This window comes from Chiloscyllium punctatum, chromosome 5 (genome assembly GCF_047496795.1).
Source record: "Chiloscyllium punctatum isolate Juve2018m chromosome 5, sChiPun1.3, whole genome shotgun sequence".
Classification (NCBI taxonomy): Eukaryota; Metazoa; Chordata; class Chondrichthyes; order Orectolobiformes; family Hemiscylliidae; genus Chiloscyllium; species Chiloscyllium punctatum.
The window spans coordinates 118,033,658-118,060,626 of record NC_092743.1 but is presented as its reverse complement, the minus strand read 5'-3'; the positions used below and the strand labels follow the sequence as shown (position 1 = coordinate 118,060,626).

Below are 26,969 nucleotides of genomic sequence, written 5' to 3'. Positions count from 1 at the left end.
ACAAAGGCATGGTGAGTGGATGTTTAGTAACAACGCATTAGTCCAGAGTAGGTGTTACTAGCAGAATAAAGATCAGGCCTGTCTGAAAGCAAAAACATGCAAAACAAGATACAAACACTGAAAAGAAAACTATCAATCAGATAAGAGTTTATGGTCTGAACCTGTTGAACTTGATATTAAATGCATAAAGTAACAAATTCCCAAATTTGGTCAATGAGATATCGTTCCTTGAGCTTGCGTGAAATGGTGTAGCAGGCCTGAGATGTAAACGTGAGCTTGAGAGTAAGTTGGTATGTGGAACTAGCAACAGCCTAGAAAGTCATAGTCATGCTTGTGGACTGAATGGAGGTGTTCCTCATTTAACTTGCCTCAAGGAAATGCAGGATTACAAGGATAGGGTGGGGAGGGTGGTGTCTGGATGGAATGCTCTTCAGAGGAGCAGTGTGGACTCAATGGGCCAAATGGCATGCTTCCATACTGCAGAAATTCTCTAATTCCAAATAGTATTCTTTCACTCTCATGATCATTCTACCCAGTTTTTTCATTTGCCATCATGACCTTCATTTTACAGTAGTTTCCTGCTAGTCAGACATAAGACTGCATGACCTGAATGGCAGATTTTGAAGCTGCCTTTCCCACTCGGTGTTCCCTTGATGCCAATTCTCCAGCTTGAGATCTTCCCCTCTTCCAAACCCACCGTCTTGCTGCCATCTGACTTTTTCCCCTCCCAACCCACCTTTGAAGGAAAGCAGCAAGCAACAGAGTTGGGAGTGAAAGATTCAGTGAGAGTCCAGAGGCTGCACATTGAAAGGCTGTAGTAAGAAGGTGGCTTAAGGATTGGCAGAGATTGCGAGTAACGGGGTAAACAACAAGAAAGTGAGTTCAAATGCAGGTGAAACTGCAAGTCGACAGATTAGTGAGAAGAAAGGTCTGCATGTAGCTATGTTAGTAGATATCTGTTGAAGACCATATAGATTCTTGAGGGATAATGTTGAAAAGATGTAGAGAAAAAGAAAATGTTAAATAGTTCTTAGTAATTTTACTGTGTTTAGATTTCAGAATCTGTAAACCCAAAGCAACATCAATAAAGTTTGTGAGAGAAAGAATCTTTAAAAGAAACTGCAAATTTCTGTCAAACCATGCTTGAGTAAAATCCCCAGTGTCCACATTTGAAATATGCAAATCAACTACATTAGTCAGAATACAATGCCAATTATCCATTTATGTTCACATTCATTTCAAAGCTGCGATGTATAGCAACCTTAGTACTGTTTATTTCTCGTGAAATCAGCTTTCTTGCTCACCTGTGATATTTTAGGAGTGGCGTACTCATGAAAATCAGTTGTATTTTTTAAACGTATTTAACAGTATTTTGTGTTTGTAAAGAATAGATTGTACTAGATGAATCTAATTTTTGAAACCGCGCATAAAGTAGTGGACAGGAGAATTGACAGCCAATTATTGACCTGGTTTGGAAACTGGCTAAGCTGCTGCAGATAGTAGGGACAATAGGCAGGTTGATCTTGGATGAACTCTGAAGTATTCCTTATTCACTAGGGTTCACAGTAATATGGTTGCCTCTTAGTAATGTCACTGGGTTAGTAATCCAAAGGCTCAGGCAAACGCTTTGGGAACTTGGCTCAATTAGCACCATGACAGTTGGTGCAATTTAAATTGAATCTTATGAATCTGGAATTGAAAGCTAATGTCAGTAATGGTGATCCTGAAAGTATCATTTGTTGTAAAATCCTAACTAGTTCACTGTATCCTGATGTAGTGTAGAAAGGAAATCTGCGAATTTTAAATACACTGTCCTAAATGTGACGCCAAACCCAATGCACTGTAGCTGATCCTTAATTCCCCTCTGAAATGATGATCAGAGATGGGCAGCAATTGCCAGCCTTGCCTGCAGTACCCACATTTCATTTTAAAATTAAAAAGTAAGTGATTCCAAGCCACCAGCCCAGATCTCAATCCTTCATTGTTGCTTTCCATTTTCAAATGCTTTGATTGCAGTTAACGCTTTTCTCAATTGGGAGATGCCAGTGTTGTACAAAGTTAAAAATCACACATCAGGTTCTAGTCCAATAGGTTTATTTGGAAGCACTGTAAATCTGTTTTTTGGATTAGAATCAGTCTGACCGTTGTGACACAGACAGTCTCTCACAGAGCAGCTCACACCTTCAATGCATTGTCTGGGCCGACATGCCACTAATTGTTAAAGTTCACTTGAGAATGTAACTTTTTAAAAGGTTTTGCAATTTACAGGTGAAAGAACTGAACAACGTGGTCATTCTAAAAGATGAGAGACTTAACAAACAAACCGGGTCTTTTTCAATATATAATTTCAGTTACGTCACACTGTAAACTTTTGCTATAAATTCTATGTATTACGATCTTATACTCCACAACCACCTGATGGAGGAGCAGCACTCCTAAAGCTAGTGCTTCCAATTAAACCTGTTGGACTATAACCTGGTGTTGTGTGATTTTTAACTTTGAACACTTTTCTCTTTTGCTATGCATCCCAAGGAATCCTTTTTCCCAAGGAACTTCTCCTAAAACATAATTGAAAAATAACACTGTCCTAGCATCTCCTTTGGTAAGTCTGTGGGATTGTACATACTCTATGAGAGAAATGTTATTTCTTTTAAGAAAACCATTAAAACCATCAACATTAACAGAATGAAAATGGATTATTTTATTAATTTTTGTTTCCTTTTGTTTCAGCACCAAAGGAAGAACCAATCGACTACAGTGTGGAGACATTAATCATTTTTGTAGTTAGTCCGGTTATAGTGCTGGTAGTTTTGTCTGTGGTTGCTGTCTTGATTTGCCGCAAAATTCACCAGAATAGGATGCAACGGTTACATGCCCATGATGCTGAAAATGGAGCAATTGATGGCCTTATAGCTTCCAATGTGGGAGATAGTACACTTGCGGTAATCAGTTCCTTTTTGTTGTTAAACTTTTGTGAACCAAATAGGTGTTTCAATATGAAAAGGATGTAGACTGCAGCTACACTATAAGATGTTAGTCACTACTTTGGTATATGATTAGTTCATTCATTCGTCAAAGTACAGTTTGTAGCCTTGAGTGAATGGGGTTCAGTGTCAAATGCCATAAAAATAAGTTTTAAAGACCATAGCAAGCTTAATTTTCTCTGTTTTTAAAATGAAATTCTTAGGTTTAATTATGCACAAGGGACACATAAATCTAGAAATGGTGGTAAGCGGGAGTGAGCCTGAATAGGGACCAAAAAGGGGATTTGGGCAAAGGCATGACTGGTGTCCTAAATGAATATCTGAACATCTATTTTTGCTAAAGATGGAGATACCGTCAAATAAATGCTTGGAGACAAGGTGATTCAGGCATGTGAAGGGTTTAAAATTGATACGTGATGGTACTGAATAGGCTGTCAACTTAAATTTTGATGAGACACTAGGACCAAATGAGATGGTTCCAATAATAGTGAGGGAAGTGACTGGAAAATGCAGAGGCACTGTTCAAAATTATCCAAGCTTCCTTAGATGCAGGCTTGGTGCTAGGGGTATGGAGAATTGCAGATGTTGCACCTTCTCATAAAAATAAGTTCGCCAACTATGGTTAAATTTTCCTTGAGTTTTTTGAGCTAGCAGACAGGGAGAAGGGTGTAATGGTGTTCATGTACTACATATGGACTTTCAAAACGTATTTGATAAGGGTTTTTCACAACAGATTTAGTTCATAAGTCATGGTTCATGGGATAAAAGGAACTGTAACAAATTTTGCTCTTTTCCAGATTGAGGGAAGATTTATAATGGAGTTGCACAAGGATTGGTGTTAGAACCTAGTTGTTCCTCTTATATTAATGATCTGTATGTTTGCGAACATGTCAAAAGTTTGTGAATGATATAAAACTTGTAAATATTGTGAAACGTAGTGGATAGTATAGAGCTTCAAAAGGAAATCTAAACTTCAAAAGACAAGTTGAAGTTTAGATTTAATGCAGAGAAGTGATTCTTTTTAGTAGGAAGAACAGGGAAAGGTATCAGGGTACACTTCTGAAGGTGTGCAGGAGCCACACAACCCAAATGTAAATGTACATCATTAAAGAGAGTGAGAGAGACTTGAGAACATTTAATAAGGCAAACAGTATCCAAGGCTTTATTAAGATGAGCATAGCATGGAAAAACAAGGAACTTGTGTTAAACTTGCACTCAGCTGGATCATTATGTGCACTTTTGAACACCGCAGCCTTAGAGGGACTGCAGAAAAGATTAACCAAATTGGTTCCAAGGATGAAAAAACTTAAGTATTGAAAAAGGTTGGAGAAGTTGGCTTTCATTGCCATTGACCTTCTAGATGGTCGTGATTGTGAGTTTCCTAGGTGAAACCGAAGGAGCCCTGCTTATTGTTGATGGTACGCACTGCTTCTACTGGGCGTTGGTGGTGAAAGGATTGAATGTTTGAGGATTTAATGCCAATCAAATGTTTTGTCCTGGATGGTGGGAAGCTTCTTGAGTGTTGTTAGAACTATACTCCTACAGGCAAGTGGAGAGCAACATATCACATTGCTAACTTGTGCTTTGTAGATGGTAGGCAGGCTTTAGGGTTGTCATGAAGTCAGTTTCTTGCTGCAGGATTCCTAGCCTGTGACTTGCTCTTGGAGCCACAGTGTTTATGTGGCAAGTCTGGTTCAGTTTCCAGTCAATGGTAACTCTAAGAATGATGTGAGCAGGGGATTGAACAATGGTAATGCCATTGAATGTCAACAGATGGTGGTTATGTTCTCTCATTGGATAGTCATAGCCTGGCACTTTTCTGGTGTGAGTATTATTTGCCACCTTTGAAAAAGAGCCTTCTGTCACCTTGCATGCTTGCTTTCAAAACTGTGTTCAAATTTCTTGCAAAATCAGTTAAATTAATTGTACCATTTAATTCTCACTTCAGTTTTAGTGAAGATGAGTTCCGGAGAGTGGAGAATCAGCAAGGAATAAGTTTTTAAGATATCAGACTCTCTATTCAGTTACCTCTTGGTAACTAATGTTGCCTTTTTAAAAATCAGCTTGTGACATGCTACGTTAATCTTTGTTTTGATGTCCCAATGTGTTCTCAGCCTCTGACTCAGCATAAACTAAATCCCAAGAGAACAGTTGTGAAAATATTATTTAGGCCAGACTTCAAATATGACTAAAGTATTGTAACCAGATATTACTGATTTCCACTTCTATATTGTTTTTTATTCTTTATTCTTAGGATTTGCTTGATCACTCTCGTACATCAGGCAGTGGATCGGGTTTGCCGTTTTTAGTACAACGCACAGTTGCCAGACAAATTACTTTGATGGAATGTGTAGGTGAGTAAAGCAAGATGAAGCTTAGATTTGTAAGACCAAAAGAAATAGGAGCATTCGGCCCCTGCTGTGTCATTCAGTAACATTATGGCTGATCCAACATTCTTTGGCTCCACTTTCCTTCGTTTTCCCTGTAGTCCTTTATTCTTCCACTGAACAAGAAACTGTTTAACTTGAGTAATGTTTACAAGAAATAGACTTTTTGGCTATGTCACTGGGCAAACAAGAATATGGACATTTCAGTTAGTTTGCTGGAATTAGCAAACTATATTGTTCTTTTAGAGATTGTTGATGACAGACTTGTTTGTCACTGTCACTTATTGCATTGTGGCCCATTGACTGTTAAACAGCAGCCCTTGTAACTATTCAAATGTCCATAGAAGGTGTCGTTTTCAAAATGGATTGAGAGCAGAAAAATGGATAAACAATTTTAAATTTAATGAAGTACAAATTAATAAAAGAATAAAAACTAGGTTTTTTGGTATTTGAGTTGGAAAATATTGCAGTCACTCTACTGTAAAAATGATCGACCCAGTTAGACAGGAATTTGCCGAAACCAGTTTCCAAAGCTTTTACTGTTCCTTACAAAATGGCCAAATGTTTGCAGAAGTGTAAGGTTTTGGTTTAACATGCCAAACACCTAGAAAAGTTTTATCTGCATAAATAAAAAGTTGTCATATTAAGAGGGCAAATATGTTTACACGCATTAACCAGCTTTTAACATATTAACTATTAAGAAGTCAAATTTTATAATCCAGACAGTAAAGCAAAACATCCAGTACACACACATTTACACTGTTTCCTTGCTCTCCTAATAAAGAATCTTGTGGGTAGAGTAACTGAGCAAACAAAATTTCAAGGTTTGCTCAAATATTAAATGTTGATATTTTGTAACAATTCGTGATATGCTAAAACAAATTCTGAATTTTTTTTTCCCTGTGTATCCCCAAATCATGAATTATGGAATGGGCTTATCAATAGAAATCACAACCACAGAGATTTAAAAAAACAGTTGTATTGTGAAAACTCTAATTGTAATATATCATCAAAGCTAAAGATGATAGCAGATACCAAATGCCAAACTTTATAAAGGTGGCAGTTTCAAATTGTTCCTCAAAGTAATAAATATAAGGGATAAAAAGCCACCTGAATGTCCCAACTAAATCTATGGGGGAATGAACAGTTAGTGACACTGAACAAAAACAATACTCGAGAGTAACATGCTCTAAAACTGTTAGAAACTCAACTGATGTTTACAGGGAAAAATATAAAATAGTTGTGGCAACTGGCTTATGTATTAAATTACTTGTGTAATAGGTCTAGTTATGATAAAATATCAATATGCATTATAGATATGATATATCTGTGCCAAATTTGGGAAATTGCTAGAATTCAGGTTACTCTGTTTACCAGTTGGCTTATTTATTTTAGATCTCCACTGCCTTGTATTCATTTTGCTTTTGCCCCACTGTATCTAAACATGCTATTTGTTGCCCCATATCTGTTAATCTGATCATTTGCTTGATGCTTTTCTGGAATTCAGCTTTATTTCCAACATTATTGCGTACAACTGAGAACTAGAAAATGTAAGATAAATTGACAACCCCACAATGTTTCTATAGAAAAGTGGTTATAAATTTCTGTTGCAAGTGGTTATAAGTTTTTGATCAACATCTTGATCTTAAATTGTTGGTTCAGGCTAAAGAGCTCAGAAAAGGAAGTATGATTCCTTTACCAATGCACAATAAATGTCTGCATCACAAAATATAGCCAAACAACTACTAAAACAAGCTTCCTTTTCTCCCCACCTCAAATAGGAAAGGGTCGCTATGGAGAAGTTTGGAGAGGCCAGTGGCAAGGAGAAAATGTTGCGGTGAAAATCTTCTCATCTAGAGATGAGAAATCTTGGTTTAGAGAGACTGAAATTTATAATACTGTTCTTCTTCGCCATGAGAATATATTAGGTGAGAAATAGTTTATATATACCCTTGCTTTTGATGCACATTGTGAAATTCAAACTGATTTTCATGATAGACAATATAAAATTCAGTAAAGCAAGTAAGACATCAAGTAAAAGGAGAGGAAGATGCCTGTTGCTTGAGATGAATATTCATGCAGTAATAACAGCTACCTTGCCACCAACATGTGAGAATACCAGCAAAGTAGCTAACTTCATTTATAAAAATGAAAACAAAATGCTGTAAACGCAGCAAGCCAGACAGCATCTGTGAAAAGAACTGGAGGCACATTTGCACGTGTGGCAGCTGAAGTAATTGAAATCTAAGCCATAATGCTAGCATTATTAACAATATAAACCAAAAGGTGTTAAAATCACAACATGAGTGCACTTCCAAACATGGCAACCCTGCATACTGTGAAACAACAATTAAAACAACACATCAGTAGCTGTTGCCCACAACAAATGACTAGTCAGGACGTAATGGTTTTAAGTGCAGGCCTCTTTCATCGGTCCCATCTTCATCCAATTAGATTTACTCCATGTGATACAAAAAAATGGCTGAACACTGTGGATGCTACGTAGGCTTTAGGCCCAGATAACATTTTGTCAAGATTCCTGAAGATACTGTGTATCTACCACACAGTTAGCCAAGATGATGTGGGAAAACTCTCCACTGGATGGAGTCATAACTAGCACAAAGGAAGATAGTTGCGGTTTTTGGAACTCAGGCATCTCTGCAGGAGTTCTTCAGGGTATTGTTCTCGGCCCAACCATTTTCTGCTGAATCATCAGTGACCTCCCCTCGATCATAATGTCAGAAGTGGGAGTGCTTGCTGCCGATTGCACAATGTTCATACCATTTTTGTATCTCCTTAAATACTGAAACAGTCTATATCTCCAAGTGCTCCAATCATGGACAATATCCAGGTGTGGGCTGACAAGTGGCAATATTTACACCACATGAAAGCCGGTCAATGACCATCTCCAGCATGAGAGGATCTAACCAAACCCTTAACACTCATTATCATTGCTAAATGCCCTCACAGTTAACATCCTGAGATTGCCATTAATCAAAAATTGGATTGGCATAAGCATATAAATATTGTGGCTACAAGAGCTGGTCAGATCCTAGGAATTCTACACTGATTCTCACTGCCTGACTCCCCAGAGCCTGGCCAACATCTATATGGCACAAGACAGAAGTATGATGACGCACTACCCACTTGCCCAGTTGAGTGCCACTCCAGCAACACTTAGGAAGCTTAGAACACTACACCCAGGATATAGTAGCTCACGTAACTGGCTCTGCAAGCAATCACTCCCTTCACTACCTACATCCAGTAGTAGCAGTGTGAACCATCTACAAGATGCACTGCAGAAATTCAAAGGTTCTTCAGAGTATTTTTGAAGCCTATGACCACTACCATCTGGAAAGACAATGGCAACATAAACATGGGAATGCATCCACCTGCGAGTTCACCTCCAAACCACTCATCATCCTGAATGGGAAATATATTGCTTCAATATCACTGGGTCAAAACTCTGGAACTCCCTCCAGAATAGCATCACAGCAACGTTTACACCAAATGGACTGCAGCAGTTCTAGGAAGCAACTCACCACCACCTTCTGAAGTGTAACTAGTGTTGAGCGATAAATGCTGGCCTGCCAGAGTGCTGATATTGGAACAATGATTTTTTTTTAAAGAAAACTGTAGTAGAGGGGAGATCCTCAAGCGACTGTAACTTTTCAGCTGCTCGCAGTATGCAGCTGGAGATATCCATGCAATCCACCTCTTGGGAGTTTAGTATTCTGTGCACAAAACATGAATACTTTGACCTACACCTTTTAATCATCTACTGAAATGAAGAATCCCTACCAAAAATGAAACATAACAGTAAGTGTGTTTTTTCTGCAAATACCTCCTCAAAAGGTACTGTATTATATCTGTGCAATACTATTATAATTAGTACCTAAAAATAGTTCTCAGCTGGATCTATATCATTTCAAAGTAAAATTTTGACTACCAGGTCGCCTTATTTGTGTCCCTTCACATTTATACTAAGTATGAAAGATGTGAGCAAAGGATGCAGCCATCAACATGTGAGCAGAGAAGAGGATTGAGAGAGCTGCCTTCAGGTTGCCTTGTTTAGAACCTACCGTGGACCTGCATAATCTTCAGGGATAGAAAGTGCAGGTGCTGACATTCCATGTTCCTCTGCCTGATAACAGTGTAAAGTGAGGAAACAAACGTGCAACACATAACATATAGCAGAAGTTCATTAAAATAGGAATCAATATCCTGAATATCCGCTTCTGGGGGAGCTTCTAAATGATACCAGAAGGTTCTCCAAATCATGTTTTTGGCCTTTCCTTTATGTCAGAAAGTTCTTAGTATTAGATGTCATGTTTCAGCTGAAGAGTCATTGGAAGTGTCATTTTCTGATCATGTATGTGACTCAGTATAAATATTGCTTGTAACCGAATGCTCAGGTCTTGAGCTGAAATGTAAATAAGCTTCAAGCATCTCAACATTGAAATGGCACCTTACAACTTATAGAAAAAGATTTAGTTTTATTGATGGATGGTAAAATGATTGAGAAGGATTTCAGTGAAATTTGTGTGAAAGTGGCACGGACAAAGAGAAATAATGAAGAGAACAGAGTCTTCAGTTAACATTGTGATCTTTATATTTCATATCAAGATGGAATCTTCATAAGGTACTTGTAGTCATGCAAGTTGGTCTGTTGTTGAAGTATTACTGTTTTCAACGTCAAGTTTCGTGATTGCAAGCAAGCTGATTGGGAGTTTAAAAAGATGTCAAGATCCGAAATGAAGTACAGATACAATAAGAAATCATATAAAAAGTAAATTTAATATTTTCCTCATGTCAGAAAGGGTCAACTAAATGAAGAAAGTAAGAAAAAACTTTGTATTTTGTGAACTTTATCATCTATTAGCAGCAAAACAGTGCTGTTAATATAGGGATATATTAAGGTATTCTGCAGTAGTTTGTTTATTTTTAAATAGCTTGCATCTTAATTGCATTCATATTGTTTTGTTTCTTGCACATTTTCCAAGAATTAAAAGCAATCATTATCCTTCATTTTTACTTTTTTAGGTTTCATTGCTTCTGACATGACATCAAGGAATTCTAGCACCCAGCTTTGGCTAATCACACATTATCATGAGAACGGTTCCCTGTATGATTATTTACAGCGAAATGCAGTGGACACTGTAGTTTGCCTGAATTTTGCCTTATCTATAGCCAATGGTCTGGTGCATATCCACAATGAAATTTTTGGAACTGAGGGAAAGCCTGCAATTGCTCACAGAGACCTGAAAAGCAAAAATATCTTAGTCAAAAAGAACTTGCATTGTTGCATTGCTGATCTTGGTGAGTACGAGCCCTTTAACCTCTTTGTTTTCAAAGAAAAGATTGATTTGGCATGCGTGCTGTATTAATTGACATATCTTTTTATAGGGTTAGCAGTGATGCATTCTCAAACCAACAATCAGTTAGATGTTGGGAATAATCCTAAAGTTGGTACCAAACGGTATATGGCTCCAGAAGTACTTGAAGAATCTATTCAAGTTGACTGTTTTGATGCATACAAACGCGTGGATATCTGGGCATTTGGACTTGTATTGTGGGAAGTAACTAGGAGGACATTCAGTAATGGTGAGCGTAACCAAACTATTATTTTGCAAGTGTTTCTTCAATTAAAAGGCCGGACTACTAATCCATGTTGAGTTCAAGTAAAGTGAACCAGTTTAAATTTTTTTGCTTTATGTACACCAAATAGTCCAGTGTTCAAACATATTTAATTTTTACATAGTTCCCAGAGTTGTAGTGCAAATTTTAAAACGTCAGACAAGTTTGTTTCTTCCCAGTGTTTATAATTGGGGATGAATTCTCAAAGATCATCATCTTGAAGGATTCTCTGGTTGTAAACAGTAATTGTCTCTAAAGTCTCTTCCACCACCATCACTGAAAATATGCCAGTTCCTCCTTAGCTGTGCCTCATAATGCAGAACATGAGATGCAGACCTGGACTGGGGGTGACCCTCAAAAGTGCAGATAGCCACCACCTGAAATCTCAAATGATCTTATTTTTCTAAGTTCAGGAATATGTCATCTACAAATGCAAAGCAAGGACAACACAGTGGATATTTCTACATTCAGATATATAAGTATTTAATTAAAGACTGGATGCAGAAAAGGAGACTCCTATTTGTACAGCTCTTTTCATGCCCCCATGATATCCCCAAGTGCTGATGAGCTTATTGAATTACATTTCAGTGATTGTTTTTTATTCTTGTGGGGGTTGTGGGCATTGCTGCCTAGGTTAGCATTTAGGCGACTGACTGTGTGGAGTTTGCACATTCTCCCCGTGTCTGCGTGGGTTTCCTCCGGGTGCTCCGGTTTCCTCCCACAGTCCAAAGATGTGCAGGTCAGGTGAATTGGCCATGCTAAATTGCCCGTAGTGTTAGGTAAGGGGTAGATGTAGATGTGGGGGTATGCGTGGGTTACGCTTCGGCGGGGCGGTGTGGACTTGTTGGGCCGAAGGGCCTGTTTCCACACTGTAAGTAATCTAATCTAATCTAATCTAATTGCCACAGAGAAGGTAGTGGTGACCTGCCGACTTGAACCTCTGCCTTCTCGGGGAGTAGATACATTCACAGTGCTATTTAGAGGGGAGAATTGTGACATTGAACAAATCAGCTTGCCTTGCACATAGTAAGGTCCAATAGAGAATAATTTTATGATCCGATAAACTGTTAGCGATGATGATTGAGTGTTAAATATTGGTCAGAGCAAAGGGGAACCAACAATATTGCATCATGATCAATTTTGAGAATCCTGGAACCTAATCTTTATACAACCGCGTTTGTGCAGTTCTGGTTAGTGTTAGCAATTGAAATTCTGGCCTAATTTTCTTCCGATTCAAGTTCGATTTTAATATTTCTAGTGTAATCTTGGTGCAATTAACAAAGGCAGCATAAAATTCAAATCAGATTTGTGTTTGTATAATTAATAGATCAGCCACTTAATGATTAAACCCACTTTATCATTGAGGTGAAGGTGCCAGTGTTGGACTGGGGTGGACAAAGTTAATGCAACACCAGGTTATAGTCCAACAGGTTTATTTGGAAGTGTTGGCTTTCAGAGCGCTGCTCCTTCATCAGGTAGCTGTGGAGCAGGAGCATAAGACACAGAATTTATAGCAAAAGGTCTCAGTGTCATGCAACTGAAACAATGCACAATAAAACATTACAGCGTAGTCCAGGCCCTTCGGCTCACGATATTGAACCCCCCTGTGAAACCAGTCTAAAGCCCACCTAACCTACATCATTCTATTCTCGTCCGTATGCCTATCCAATGACTATATATACCCGTAAAGTTGGCATGTCTATAACTGTTTCGGGCAGTGTGTTCCACGCCCCCACTACTCTGAGTAAAGAAACTACCTCTGACATCTGTCCTATATCGATCTCCCCTCAATTTGAAGCTATACCCCCACGTGCTAGTCATTATCATCCTAGGAAAAAAGGCTCTCACTGTCCACCCAATCTAACCCTCTGATTATCTCAATTAAGTCACCTTTCAACCTCCTCCTCTCTAATAAAAACAGCCTCAAGTCCCTCAACCTTTCCTCATAAGACTTTCCCTCCATACGAAGCAACATCCTCGTAAATCTCCTCTGAGCCCTTTCCAAACCTTCCACATCCTTCCTATAAAGCAGTGACCAGAACTGTACGCAATACTCCAAGTGCAGCCTCACCAGTGATTTGTACAGCTGCAGCATTACCTAATGGTTCTGAAACTCAATTCCTCTATTAATAAAAGCTAACACACTATATACCTTCTTAACAGCCCTATCAACCTGGGTGACAACTTTGAGGGATCTATGTACATGGACACCGAGATCTCTCTACTCATCTATAATATCAAGAATCTACCATTCGCCCAGTACTCTGCATTCTTGTTACTCCTTCCTTTTACTTGATCCTTGGGTTCCAACTATTTACTATTTTTCAACAGTCAAGATTAATGGCTTGGACGCAGGGAAAAATGTACTATAACCAAATTTGAGATACGTTGAACAAACCTAGATTGCTGTTAAGTTTTGCATCTTTTAGAATGGGTTGCAAGTTTTGGTTCATTAATATATAAATCCCAGAACTACTTTCCAGTCACATTCTCAAGATAACTTAAGGTTTTATAAAATAGAAATGGCATCTCAGTTCAGATAAAGCATTAAAGGAGTGAGGTTAGAGTCTGTTGGTATCCCAGTCTTGAGCCAGACTGGTTATATTTCCTGCAGATGGTGCGCTTTTTGAACAAAATAGAATGTATCTGCAAATATAATTCTGCAAATGCAAATTCACCCCATAGATTTATATATATGTATATTTGTTTGTATGCTCGCGAGGGAGAATGTGTGTATGTGTGTGTGCATGAGTGTGACAGAGTATAAGCCTGTGAGAGGGTGTGTGTATGAGAAAGAGTCTGCATGAGTATGTAGAAGTGTGTGTGCATGCGCATGTGTATAGTGTAGTGGGGTCACCTGTAGTGTGACATGAACCTAAGGTCCTGGTTGAGGCCATCCTTATAGGTACTGAACTTGGCTACCAGCCTCTGTTCTCCCACCCTGCGTTGTTGCGTATCCTGAAGTCCACCTTGGAAGATGGTCACCTGAAGATCCGAGGCTGAATGCCCCTGACCACTGAAGTGTTCCACTCGGAGGTAACACTCCTGTCTGGCCATTGTTGTGCGGTGTCCATTCATTCATTGTTGTAGCATCTGCTTGGTCTATCCATTGTACCATGCTTGGGGATATCCTTGCCTGCAGCGTACATGGTGGGTGGCATCCCCATGTGTAATGTCGACACCCTGACATGTCTTGCAGTGTTTGCTGTGACAATATTGTATGGTGATGTGATCGATGTTGCCCTGAAGGCTGGGCAGTTTGCGAGAAATGGTCTGTTTAAGGTTCAGCAGTTATTTAAAGGTGAGAAGTGGAGATGTAGGGAAGGTCCTGACGAGATGTTCATCCTCATCAATAATGTGTTGCAGGCTGCAAAGAACATGGCATAGTTTCTCCATTCCCGGTAAGTACTGGACAGCGAAGGGTATCCTATGAGTCGCATCCCGTGTCTGCCTCTTGAGGAGGTCATTACGCTTTCTTGCTAAGGCACGTCCGAACTAATGATCAACAAGTTGAGTGTCTGTTTCTTATGAGGGCATCCTTCAGCACCTTCAGGTTTCCATCACATTCCTTCTCATCTGAGCCGATCCTGTGTTGGCGTAGGGGATGGCTGTTTTAATATGTTTCGGGTGGAAGCCACAGAAATGTAGCATTGTGAGGTTATCCACAGGTTTGCGGTAGAGTGAGGTACTGAGGTGCCCATCCTTGATGGAGATATGTGTGCTCAAGAATGAGACAGGTACTAAAGTTTGTCCATGGTAAGTTTGATGATGAGAAGAAACTTGTTGGTGTCACTGTATAGTTGTTTTGGTGACTCCTCGCCATGGATACAGAGGAAGAAAATGTCATCAATATATCTGGTGTATAGTGTTGGTTGGAGGTCCTGTGCAGCAAAGAACTTGTGCATGAAAATGTTGGCATGCCGGGATGCAGATTTGGCCCCCATGGCTGTTCTGTGTATCTGAATGAAGAATTGAATGTCAAGGGTGAAAATGTTGTGGTCGATGTTGAAGCGAATGAATCGTAGGACAGTGCTCGAAGATCGGCAGTTGTTACTGTTGAGTACCGAGGCTGTTGCAGCGATGCTGTCATTGTGGGGAATGCTAGTGTAGAGTGCTGAAACTACCACTGTGACGAGGAATGCACCCGGTAGGACGGGTCCATGGGTGCTGAGTTTCTGTAAGAAATCTATCGTGTCATGACAGAAGCTGGGGGTCCCCTGTTCAGTGGGTTTCAAGGTGCCCTCGACATAGCCAGAAAGGTTCTCACACAAAGTTCTACTGCCTGACACGATGAGACGTCCTGGTGCGTTGGCTTTGCTTATCTTTGGAAGGCAATAGAAGTCCCCTACACGAGAAGTGCGTGGGATGAGAGTGGTAGGGAACTCCGAAGGACTGGGTCAAAAGTCTTGATCAATCTGTTTAGTTCACAGGTGTCTTCTTTGGTTGGATTGATCGGTAGTTTTCTATAGTGTTCCTCGTTCAGTTGTTGGTAAGGTTCCTTGCACTAGTCCATTCTATTCTGAATAACGATGGCTCCTCCTTTATCTGCTGGTTTGATGACACTCCTAGCCAAATTCTGTACCATGAGAATGGCCTCAACTGGGACCTTTGTTCATGTCACCGATGCATTTCCATCAAGGACGGGCACCTCAGTATCTGACTCTACTGCAACCCATGGGTAACCTCACGATGCTACATTTCTCTAGCTTCCACCCTAAGCATATTAAAACACCCATCCCCTTCAGACAGGCCCTACGCGCACACAGGATCTGTTCAGATAAGGAGGAACGCGACAGACACCTGAAGCTGCTGAAGGACACGCTCATAGGAACAGGGTATGATGATCAATTCATCAATCACCAGTTCAGATGTGCGACAGCGAGAAACTGTAATGACCTCCTCAGGAGACAGACACGGGATGCGATCAATAGGGTACCCTTCATTGTCCAGTACTTCCCGGGAGTGGAGAAACTATGCCATGTTCTTCGCAGACTGCAGCACATTATCAATAAGGATGAGCACCTCGCCAAGACCTTCTCCACACCTTCACTACAAACACCAAACCTTAGACAGACTGTTGTTCGCAGCAAACTGCCCAGCCTTCAGGACAACATGGGCCACATTACCTTACAACCCTGTCATGGCAACCATTGCAAGACGTGTCAGAGTTTTGATATGGATACCACCATGTACGCTGCAGGTACTCGTGACTTGTCCAACATTGCAGACAAGGATGCCCCGAGGCATGGTATATTGGGGAGACCAAGCAGACGCTGCAACAACGGATGAATGAACACCACGAAGCATTCGCCAGACAGGGGTGTTCCTTCCCAGTTGGGGAATACTTCAGTGGTCGGGGCATTCAGCCTCTGATCCTTGGGTGACCGTCCCCAAGGTGGACATCGGGATACGCAACAAGGCAGAGTGGCCTAGCAGAGGCTGATAACCAACTTTGGTACCCACGAGGATGCCCTCAAACGGGACCTTGGGTTCATGTTACGCTGCAGGTGACCCCACTGCACTATGCGCGCACACACTCACATGCGCACACACACACCCTCGCACGTGCACACCCTCTCACAGACTTCTATTCCATCGCACTCCCGCATACTCTACCATGCACACAAATACACTCACTCTCACATACACTCACACTTTTACTCACTCACTCACTCTCTCTCTCACTCACTCACTCACTCACTCACTCACTCACTCACTCACTCACTCACTCACTCACTCACTCACTCTCTCACTCTCTCACTCTCTCACTCTCTCACTCTCACACTCTCACACTCTCACACTCTCACACTCTCACACTCTCACACTCTCACACTCACTCTCTCACTCTCTCACTCACACACGCACTCTCTCACTCTCTCACTCTCTCACTCACTCTCTCACTCTCTCACTCTCTCACTCTCTCACTCTCTCACTCTCTCACTCTCTCACTCTCTCACTCTCTCTCTCTCTCTCTCTCTCTCTCACTCTCTCACTCTCTCACTCTCTCACTCTCTCACTCTCTCACTCTCTCACTCTCTCTCTCTCTCACTCTCTCTCTCACTCACTCACTCACTCACTCATTCACTCACACACACACACTCTCTCTCCCTCACATGCCCACACGCGTGCACACAAGTCTATGTGGTGAATTTGCATTTGCAGAATTCTCTTTGCAGGTACATTCTATTTTGTTCAAAAAGCACACCATCTGCTTTTACATGTTCCTACTTTGGAAATGGAACCAGTCTGACTCAAGATTGGGATACAGATGAACTATAATGTCTCGCCTTTAATGCTGAGATGTCACTTTTATATATAAAAGCCCTCAAGTTATCTCAGGTACGTGACTGGAAAGAAGTTCTGGGATTTATGTATTAATGAACCAAAACCTGTAACCCATTCTAAAAGATGAAAAACTTAACAGTAATCTAGGTTTGTTCAATATATTGTTTCAGCTGCATGACTCAAATGATCTTTTGCTATAAATTCTGTGCCTTATGATCCTGCTATGCAGCTACCTGATGAAGAAGCTGCCCTCTGAAAGCTTGTACTTCTAAATAAACCTGGTGGTATGTGATTTTTAACTCTATCATTGAGAACTGTGTGGGAGTATCTGTTCTGTCCTTGACAGCTGTCCATTATTTAAAGAAGGGGCATATCAGTGGCACTTTGATGCAATATCTTTCAGCCTTTTGGCTCGGACCAAATGCTAGCTCTGAGTTGTGAGTCACCGTAGGATTTAAAGATCATCGTTGTTTTGTGATTGGATATTGGAGGATCATCACTTGAGTTGGTAGATCCTTATGCTGGCTTCAGCCTAATGCCATTTCAGTGTCCAAGCCAACTGGACCTCTGACCACTGCAAGCCCTCAGGCCCTAGGCCAGGCTGTCTAGAATGACTGTGAAAAAGGTAGATGAAGGAACACAAGTCAATTGGACCTCCTTTGTGAAGAGGTCTCTCCCAGGTTGCTACAGGTTCCAAGGAGCAGATATTTTCTGACTGTAGCCGGGTATGTTTCAACTCGACCTCCAAAGCATGAAATAATGTCAACATCACCTGAAGGTATTTGAGGAGAAAGAAGGTGAGAGCCCTATTTCTATCCTGTCTGAGGCACCATTGTGCATCCAAGGAGATAGTGAGGACTGCAGATGCTGAAAAGTCAGAGTCAATAAAGTGCGGAGCTGGAAAAAGCACAGTGTATTAAGCAGCATCAGACGAGCAGGAGAGTTGATATTTCAACTTGGGACCTTTCATCAGGACTCATTCGCATACTTGCACTCTTTGATGTCTGATAGGATGGAGAAAAAAACATTGGTTGAGGGTGTGGATTCTTCTGAGGATGAAAAACAGTTGAGGTCTTTGCCGGTCTGAGAAAGAGAGGCCCTAAGCTGGGGCAGGGTAGACTGGAGTGAGAGAAGATAGTGGCACATGGTTGCAAGCATGGAACTGAGGATCCGCAGGGAGAATAGTTTCTGGAAGCTATGGGTGCGCTGTAAATAGCAATGTCACAGTTTGGTCCAAGTTGAGATGGTCTGAATGTTGTTTGCAGTCCTGGAGGATAAGCCGGCTATGTAAGCAGCTGCTGAGGAAGGAGACGTTGCTGTAGTACCAGGATTGTTTGAGGTTGTGGCCAAAGAGCCTGGAGGAGTTGACCAGGAGGTTACATTGGGACAGAGACCTACTGAGATCTTTGTGGAGGGAAGAGGAAAACAACTTCAAGGTGGGCATCTTTACAGAGGCTTCACAGTATGGTTTACAGCAGCTAGGCCATAGTGAGGACAGCAGATGCTCACCATCGTTCTTCCTCCCAGCCCAGAGGAGCTGGATTGTTACAATCCAGATGTAGAACTCTATGTCCCACCAGCAGATGTCCTGACCTTCTTAGGAAAATGCACAAAGCTTGAGGGAGGCAGCATGTATGTGGTGGACCTTTTTGGAATCTGAACCTGAAAAATGTCCATATTATAGCTGATGAAGTGCTGGATGTCTTGAAATGCATTAAGATGGATAAATCCCCAGGACCTGATCAAGGTGTACCCTAGAACTCTGTGGGAAGCTAGGGAAGTGTTTGCTGGGCCCCTTGCTGAGATATTTGTATCATCAATAGTCACAGGTGAAGACTGGAGATTGGCTAACGTGGTACTTCTAATTAGAACGGTGGTAAGGACAAGCCAGGGAACGATAGACTGGTGAGCCTGCTGTCGGTGATGGAGGGAATCCTGAGGGAAGTGATTTACGCGTATTTAATTGATTAGGTATAGTCAACATGGCTTTGTGCGTGAGAAATCATGTCTCACGAACTTGAATGAGTTTTTTGAAAAAGTATCAAAGAGGATTGATGAGGGCAGAGCGGTGGACATGATCTATATGGACTTCAGTAAGGCATTCAACAAGGTTCTCCATGGGAGACTGGTTAGATCTCATGGAATACAGGAAAACTATCCATTTTGATACAGAACTGGCTTGAAGGTAGAAGACAGAAAGTGGTGGTGGAGGGTTGTTTTTCAGACTGGAGGCCTGTAACCAGTGGTGTGCCGCAAGGATCGGTGCTGGGTCCATTACTTTTCATCATTTATATGAATGATTTGGATAGGAACATAGGAGGTATAGTTAGTAAGTTTGCAGATGACACCAAAATTGAGGTGTAGTGCAAAGCGAAGAAGGTGACCTCAGATTACAACAGAATCTTGACCAGATGGTCCAGTGGGCAAATAGAGTTTAATTTAGATAAATGCGAGGTGCTGCATTTTGGGAAAGCAAATCTTGGCAGGACTTATACAGCTAATAGTAAGGTCCTAGGGAGTGTTGCTGAACAAAGAGACCTTGGAGTGCATATTCATAGTTCCTTGAAAGTGGAGTCGCAGGTAGATAGGATAGTGAAGAAGGCGTTTGGTATGCTTTCCTTTGGTCAGAGTATTGAGCACAGGGGTTGGGAGGTCATGTTGCGGTTGTACAGGACATTGCTTAGGCCATTTTTGGAATATTGTGTACAGTTCTGGTCTCCTTCCTATCGGAAAGATGTTGTGAAACTTGAAAGGGTTCAGAAAAGATTTACAAGGATGTTGCCAGGGTTGGAGGACTTGAGCTATAAGGAGAGGCTGAATAAGCTGAGGCTGTTTTCCCTGGAGCATCGGAGGCTGAGGGGTGACCTTATAGAGATTTATAACATCATGAGCACGGATAGGGTAAATAGGCAAAGTCTTTTCCCTGGTTGGGGGAATCCAGAACTAGAGGGCATAGGTTTAAGGTGAGACGGCAAAGATATAAAAGAGACCTAAGGGGCATTTTTTTCACACAGAGGGTGGTACGTGTATGGAATGAGCTGCCAGGGGAAGTGGTGGAGGCTGGTACAATTGCAACATTTAAGTGGCATTTGGATGGGTATATGAATAGGAAGGGTTTAGAGGGATAAGGGCCAAGTGCTGGAAATGGGACTAGATTAGATTAGATTAGGGTGTCTGATCTGCACAGCCAAGTTGGACTGAAGGGTCTGTTTCCATGCTGTACATGTTTATGACTCTGACAGTAAGTGGCAGGTCAAGGTGACCCTGAAGGCAGATGCCATAGGGAACATCCTCCAACTGCCCTCCAGCTTCGTGATTGGATGAAGCTGAGGCCACTCAGTCGTGGGGCAGCCTAGAGTGTGCCAAACCTCTGGGAGGTCAGGGCAAATGGCAACTGAACAACAAAGTGTCCATCTGCAGTATCTGTAAACAGGAGGGACACCAGACAAAGGACTGCAAAGGACCAAGAGCTTTAACCTCTGTCAGGAAAGCCTGCCCAAATTGAGGGGTGGGGTGGGGCGGTGCCTGAAGTAGCAAAACAAGCAGTGGACCCCAAAAGGACAGTAAGGCACCAGCCTCCAATAAGACAACTGAGAAAAGGGTCCGTCAGAAGGAGGGCAAGACTTGCAGGAACATAAAGGAAGATGCTCTGAAGAGTGATAAACTAACTGAACCTTTGCCTGAGAATAGAGAGTCAATGGAGGAGGAGACTGTGAACAAAGTGTGTGTGGCAGGTGGTGAGGAGAAAACCCTTTCCTCCCGCAGGCCCACCACAGGCCAGCAGCAGAGAAAGCTGCTTGAAGGACATGCCAACAATTCCAATGCATTTATTTTTTCCCTCTCTGCAAAGATTATGTAGAAATGACTTAGAACGTTATATATACTTATATGATTTTATTAATAAAATATATTTTTCAAATTAAAAATATCTTTTAGTTCTTTACAATGGTCTAGAAAGCACGTGATGTTGCTTTCCACTGTGACTTTCCGCAAAGCATGAGGGAACTAAACCCATGGTCCTTTTCACAATTGCTTTAGTGAGGTTTTACATCATCAAACAGCAAGATAATTTGGATGAATTGTCTCACTCATTCAAAGACATCACCCACTTGAAAACCCTCAGGACTACCCTGTTATGAGAACCCTGAGACCAGGGATGTGCAGCCAAGGTGCCTGGTGCATCACCTGCTTTAAGAACCCCTGTGGTTAGGACACTGGTCATGGAGAGAACCTCCCAACTTGAGAACATTGGAAACTTCAACTACCCTGAGAAGCCTATGATATCTCACAGCATTGGACATTGAGTTTGCCATGTGCCATTGAAACAAGAAGTGTTGAGAAGTTTAATTCCTTCTTGTTTTTGTAGGAATCGCTGAAGAGTATAAACCTCCATTCTATGATCTCGTACCGAATGACCCTAGTTTTGAAGATATGCGAAAAATTGTATGTGTGGAACAGCAAAGACCAAATATTCCCAACAGATGGTTTTCGGATCCTGTGAGTTTGACACCCTTTGTTTTATGTGATGTTATTTATTAATATCCCATTTCACTCTGGAGTTTGTGATCTTACTATAAGTCTGTTGTGTCTTCATAACTTCCACTATTCATGCATACTCTGGGGAATAGTCCATTTACTTCAACAGAGACAGGGATGTTTATGTAGATAGCCATTTCCTGTGCTTGAGTGACCTTACTAAGTCAACTGTTTCATTGTAATTTTGATAACCAGCTCAGCCATGACTGGCAATTTTTTTATAATGCCAAAGTGTTCTTCCTGGAAAACACTGAAGATAGTAGTCTGTCCGCCTCTCCAATAGTTTGCTACAGTTCGTGAAGATGTTTTGAGTCTTTCTGTTGAGTTAAGGTATTTTCTCTGCTCTGCTTATGGACTTGACCCCTTTTTGGTCACTTTGTACCTGCCTCTGATATTCCTTGTGCTGAAGGATGTCAGAGTACTGTGGCAGTACTCTTGAGTACTGAATACTTATTAGTGAATGGTGCACTGCCTAGCGGTTCATTGGACTTTACTTCAAGCAGCTGTTAGTACATGAGGGGCAGCATGGTGGCTCAGTGATTAGCACTGGTGCCTCACAGCGCCAGGGACCTGGATTCATTTCCACCTTTGGGCACCTGTCTGTATAGAGTTTGCACATTCTCTCTGGGTGTTCTGGTTTCATCACAAGAGTCTAAAATTGTCCAGGTTAGGTGGATTGGCCTTGCTAAATTGCCCATACTGTCCAAGGTTGTGTAGGTTAGCCATGGGAAGTGCAGGGATAGGGTAGGGGATGAGTCTGGGTGGGATAATCTTTGGAGAGTTGGCGTGATCATGTTGGGCTGAATGGCCTATTTGCACACTGGAGATTCTATTCTATATATTCTGTAATAGGTTTCTCGCTTGAATCTCTTTTATAACTGAAGCTAAGCAGTCTGCTGTCATTAATGACAGCTTGTACTCCAGTGCTGTTATCCTTAAAGTAGTAAGTAATGTTTCCCTCTTCCCACATGTTGAGAATGCAATGCTGTGTCTGGAAGTGGATTTTCACTTCTACACTGTTTGTGCCAAGGGTGGAGAGCGCCTGTTTGGTCCAGCTGAGGTTCTCTTGGTTTTTCACTGAGTAGACAGTATGGCTGAGATTGATAAGGGGAGGGCATTTGTCCTATGAATTATAACAATTTGTCACTCAACAATGTTCAAGTCTTAGTCAGTGATGTGTTAGCTGCATATGTTGAGAGTGCTATTCAGCGAGACATGTCTAGTGTTGGATAAATCCAGAGCAAGGGTTCTTGGGACACAGTGGCACTGTTCCTACCTCTGACACTTGTAACTGAGCTATGAAGATGGTTGACATTGACACTGACAACTGGAAGACGGTCACTGTCAGTCATGGCTTGTGGAGACTGATTAAAAAGGCTGAAGCGAGGCTCACCTAGCCAAGAAGCAGATCCAAAGAAAACAGAAGCCAAGAAATCTTGTACGTCTTGGTCCACTGTCTCCCTCTGAAATAAATGTGGCAGAGATTACTGGACTAAACTGTAGCTCTGGAGCCCAGTGGGCAAGGTTTATCACAGTGGTGGTGACTTTGGCACAAGCCCTTATTACATGATGGAAGGCTGCAATTAATCTGCTCCTGAAGCCCAGTGGTGTACCTTTCTACCTTCTGCCTTGTCATCTATGAAATAGTGCTGAAACCCTAGTTTATTCTATCAAAAACAGGACCAAGGTACTAAGTTGGATGATCAACTATGATCAGATGGAATGGTAGAGCAGGCTTGAGAGGGCCAAATGGCCTACTCAGTATTTTCTATGTTTCTCAACCGCCTCCCATGTATATATATTTTGAAGTCCCTACTCCTCAATTTTGTTTCCCCTGATTCTGCTACCTTTGACACACTGCAATGTCCCACATCAAAGTAATTACGCAAATAGACTTGCATTTATTTTCCGGTTCTTTTGCATGATCCAGGTGGAGCATGTGCCCGGAATGGCCGACTCATTTCCAGTGCAACAGCAAACCTTAATGGGACTGCTTGGAGCTGCTAAAGAAATTAATTTTTTTTAAATAATAGAAAATAGGGTCAGGCACTATCTGTGCAGTGAGAAACAATGTTAATGTTCCATGTTAATAACTTCTCATCAGAAAGTCTTTTTTAAAACCCTCCCTTTAAGGAGAACACAGAGGAGCAAAGTTGTTCCACTCTATTCCACATCACTTCTATAGGCTACTACTAGCTTTTCTCAGTTATCCTGCTTCTCTGTCATACATTGCAGGGTTCTCAGGAAGTATCATGAGCTTCAGACTCCATCCACTGGCATGACCTTAAAACTCAGGCTTGTTAACCTGCAGTCAACCAACAGTGCAATCATCCCCAAACACAAAACACCCACCCTCCCCAGAGTTTGTAGACCCTCAACACTCTGTTCAAGTGTGTGGACACCCCATCCTCCATGCTGTCCAGTCCGTTCCCCCATTTCCCTCACATTCTCTATCCAAGTGTGCATACAGTTTCCCAGGAAAAGGAGCAAACTGCAAATGTGTTCTTGGTGTGCATCAAATGTAAAGACTCTCAAACAGGAAGCAAATACAGAAAAGTGACACTTAGATGTAAAATAAAACAGATAAGAGAAAAAACTGAGAGTCTATTTATCTTACATGAAAAAAAATGAAGATTGATTCTGCGTGTTGTGCTACAATTTTCAAATACACCTTAGTGTTTTCTTAACATGGTTTGTATCTGAGTTTCCAGTAAACTGTAAATTGGTTTATATCATATTATTTGTTCTCATTTGTTTCAGACACTGTCTGCTCTTGCCAAGCTGATGAAGGAGTGTTGGTACCAAAATCCCTCTGCACGGCTCACTGCATTACGCATCAAAAAAACTTTAGGAAAAATAAGCAATTCACTAGAGAAAGTGAAAATGGACTGCTGAACGGAAAATGAGCACTTGTTTTACCACTGTTCAACAAGTATAACTGGATCTGCAGCAGAGCAGGAGATGCAGATTTCAAACTGCCCATTTTTCTGTTTTTGCAGTCGGCACTTGGACATTGTCGAGAAGTGGCAACAAGGATGCTATGGTTTGCAATGGCAGATGGATCATTGTCTTTAACCAAACCAATCACTCAACAATGGCTGCTGCTCTTGATGCAAATTAAATCAGGCTGCAGTTTCATGTTCACTAGGTGCTCACTAAATTTCAGTTCTATTTGGAAGGGGAAGTTTTGCACTAAATTTTGTGTTTTTTTTTATTTTTGCATTGCTGTATATTATCAAGTATGTTGCAATAGCCCTGACCTGTGTATTGATCTTCAGCCTGGAAAATAGCATGAGGTTTTTCATTCGATGAGGTAAAGTTTAGTTGTTTTGTTACAGGAGATACTTGAGCCATTCAATGGTTATTGTATTTGAATATAAAAGTGGTCCTATCTTTTATGTGAAAGGAGGACATATTCACCAACTGCTAATGGTGGTGCCTTTGCATTTATGGGCTACAGTTAACTTGCTTAAGATTCAGTTAAACAATTATTTTAAGTACTTTCCACAGTATGTGTATCTGTTAAAACTGTTTGTTCAGATTGTATGCCTTGACTTTATTGTTGTACCCAAGGTCTAAAGTTATTTTTTATACCATATTTTGTCATGTTAGGAAATAACATTCTTGTCATTTTGATTTGCTGTTTTGAACTTGAAGAGTTCCTAGGAGAAAGAAGCATAGGAAACAAAAGTCTTTGTTGTAGCTAACCACATTTGAAAAAATATACAGTTTCTCTAAACATGCAAATGCCCTGCTATTTAACTTCATCATGGGCAAAACACTATTCTGTGATCTTTTTATTTTCCTCGAAAGTTGATTGTGCTGAGTAGAGGAAATAACAAAGTTACTGATTTGTATCATGTGTAAAAAGTCAAAACACTAAAAACACTACAGGAATGAACAATAGAAACCAACATTAATTATTTGCCAATACACTCACTGAGAAATAAGGAAATTTGTCACAAAAGTGTTTAAAAAGAAAATTGTGATCTCCAATGCAGAGAACTGTTTCCCTGAAATACTGTAACACTAACTATATGTGAGTCTTTAATGTTCGTGTATGGAGCCTGCTTTGTTGCCTTTTGTTATTGTTTTAATTTGTGCAATAGGCGTAACAGAGCACTCGATTTATTATGTAGTTTTAAACAAAAGGGCTTATTGCATTATTTTATAAGTGAAAGTATGTTGCATTTGTAGACAAGATTTTAATTATTTCATTTGGGACATCTGATCAGCTTTACCATTTGGTGAATTATGCAATGAATAGCTATACCATTCTTACGCTGTAATACTTCCCAGTACTTCAGTGTAGTTCAGTTTCTGAAACAGCAATAATTGAATATTGAAACTTAGTATTCCTGCAATTGTTTACGCACAGCAAAAGCATTATGTTAACCTATGACTGCAGTGACACAATTAGTCTTTCACTACACTCAACTTGGTTGCAGTATCTATTTAACAGTAACTCCTTAAAGCAACAGATATTTATGAATGAGCAATATTAAAGCTACTATGTCACTTACATTTTTAGCAGTTTTGCATTATATGATGAAACAATTATGATTTAAATTTTCGTGTTCATCTATGGAGAATATTGTTTTAGCCTTAATCCTTAGAAGACTGGTGCAATTTTTCACTGTTTTAAAAATACATCAATTTCAAAGTTTTTCATTTAATTCAGAAAAAAAAAACTAATAAAGGAATGTCCTGTGTGTTCTTCACTTTCATCTTTGTTTCTATCATTCAGCATCAGATGCCTTGAAAGGTCACAATGTAATGGTGCAAATATATTTGTAGGAGTCAGTTTGAGACTGCCGAATTCGAGAAAACTACATCATGAACAGCCATTCTGGAAAACCTGTTGTGAAACAGAACACACACAAGTAATAAAAAAGCAAATGGTTTCTATCAATACAGGTAAAGTAAAATTGGTTAGCAGATGCAATGTTAGGTTATCATTCAAGTAAACTTAATCAATATTCTGTGTTCCCACAACGCTACCTGGGTCTCTGGATAAAGAGTTTAGTGACAATACCATTCGGCCATCACCTCACATTTTATAATTTATATTAATAACACATTTATATATTACTGTAATTTGTATTTCAAATACTGGGTAAATGTGAGACATAAGCCATTT

General features: G+C 40.7%; 1 protein-coding gene across 1 annotated transcript in view; it reads left to right on the top strand.

Annotated features, from left to right (window-relative positions):
- Positions 1-26,756, top strand: part of LOC140477385 (activin receptor type-1-like) — a 56,065-nt gene extending 29,309 nt beyond the window's left edge. The window contains exons 4-10 of the mRNA XM_072571196.1: positions 2,731-2,942; positions 5,239-5,338; positions 7,153-7,299; positions 10,415-10,690; positions 10,778-10,975; positions 21,660-21,790; positions 24,590-26,756. Coding sequence (XP_072427297.1) covers positions 2,731-2,942; positions 5,239-5,338; positions 7,153-7,299; positions 10,415-10,690; positions 10,778-10,975; positions 21,660-21,790; positions 24,590-24,724 — 1,199 coding nt within the window. The 3' untranslated portion in view covers positions 24,725-26,756. The remainder of the gene's footprint in view (positions 1-2,730; positions 2,943-5,238; positions 5,339-7,152; positions 7,300-10,414; positions 10,691-10,777; positions 10,976-21,659; positions 21,791-24,589) is intronic.
- The last annotated feature ends 213 nt before the right edge of the window (positions 26,757-26,969 follow it).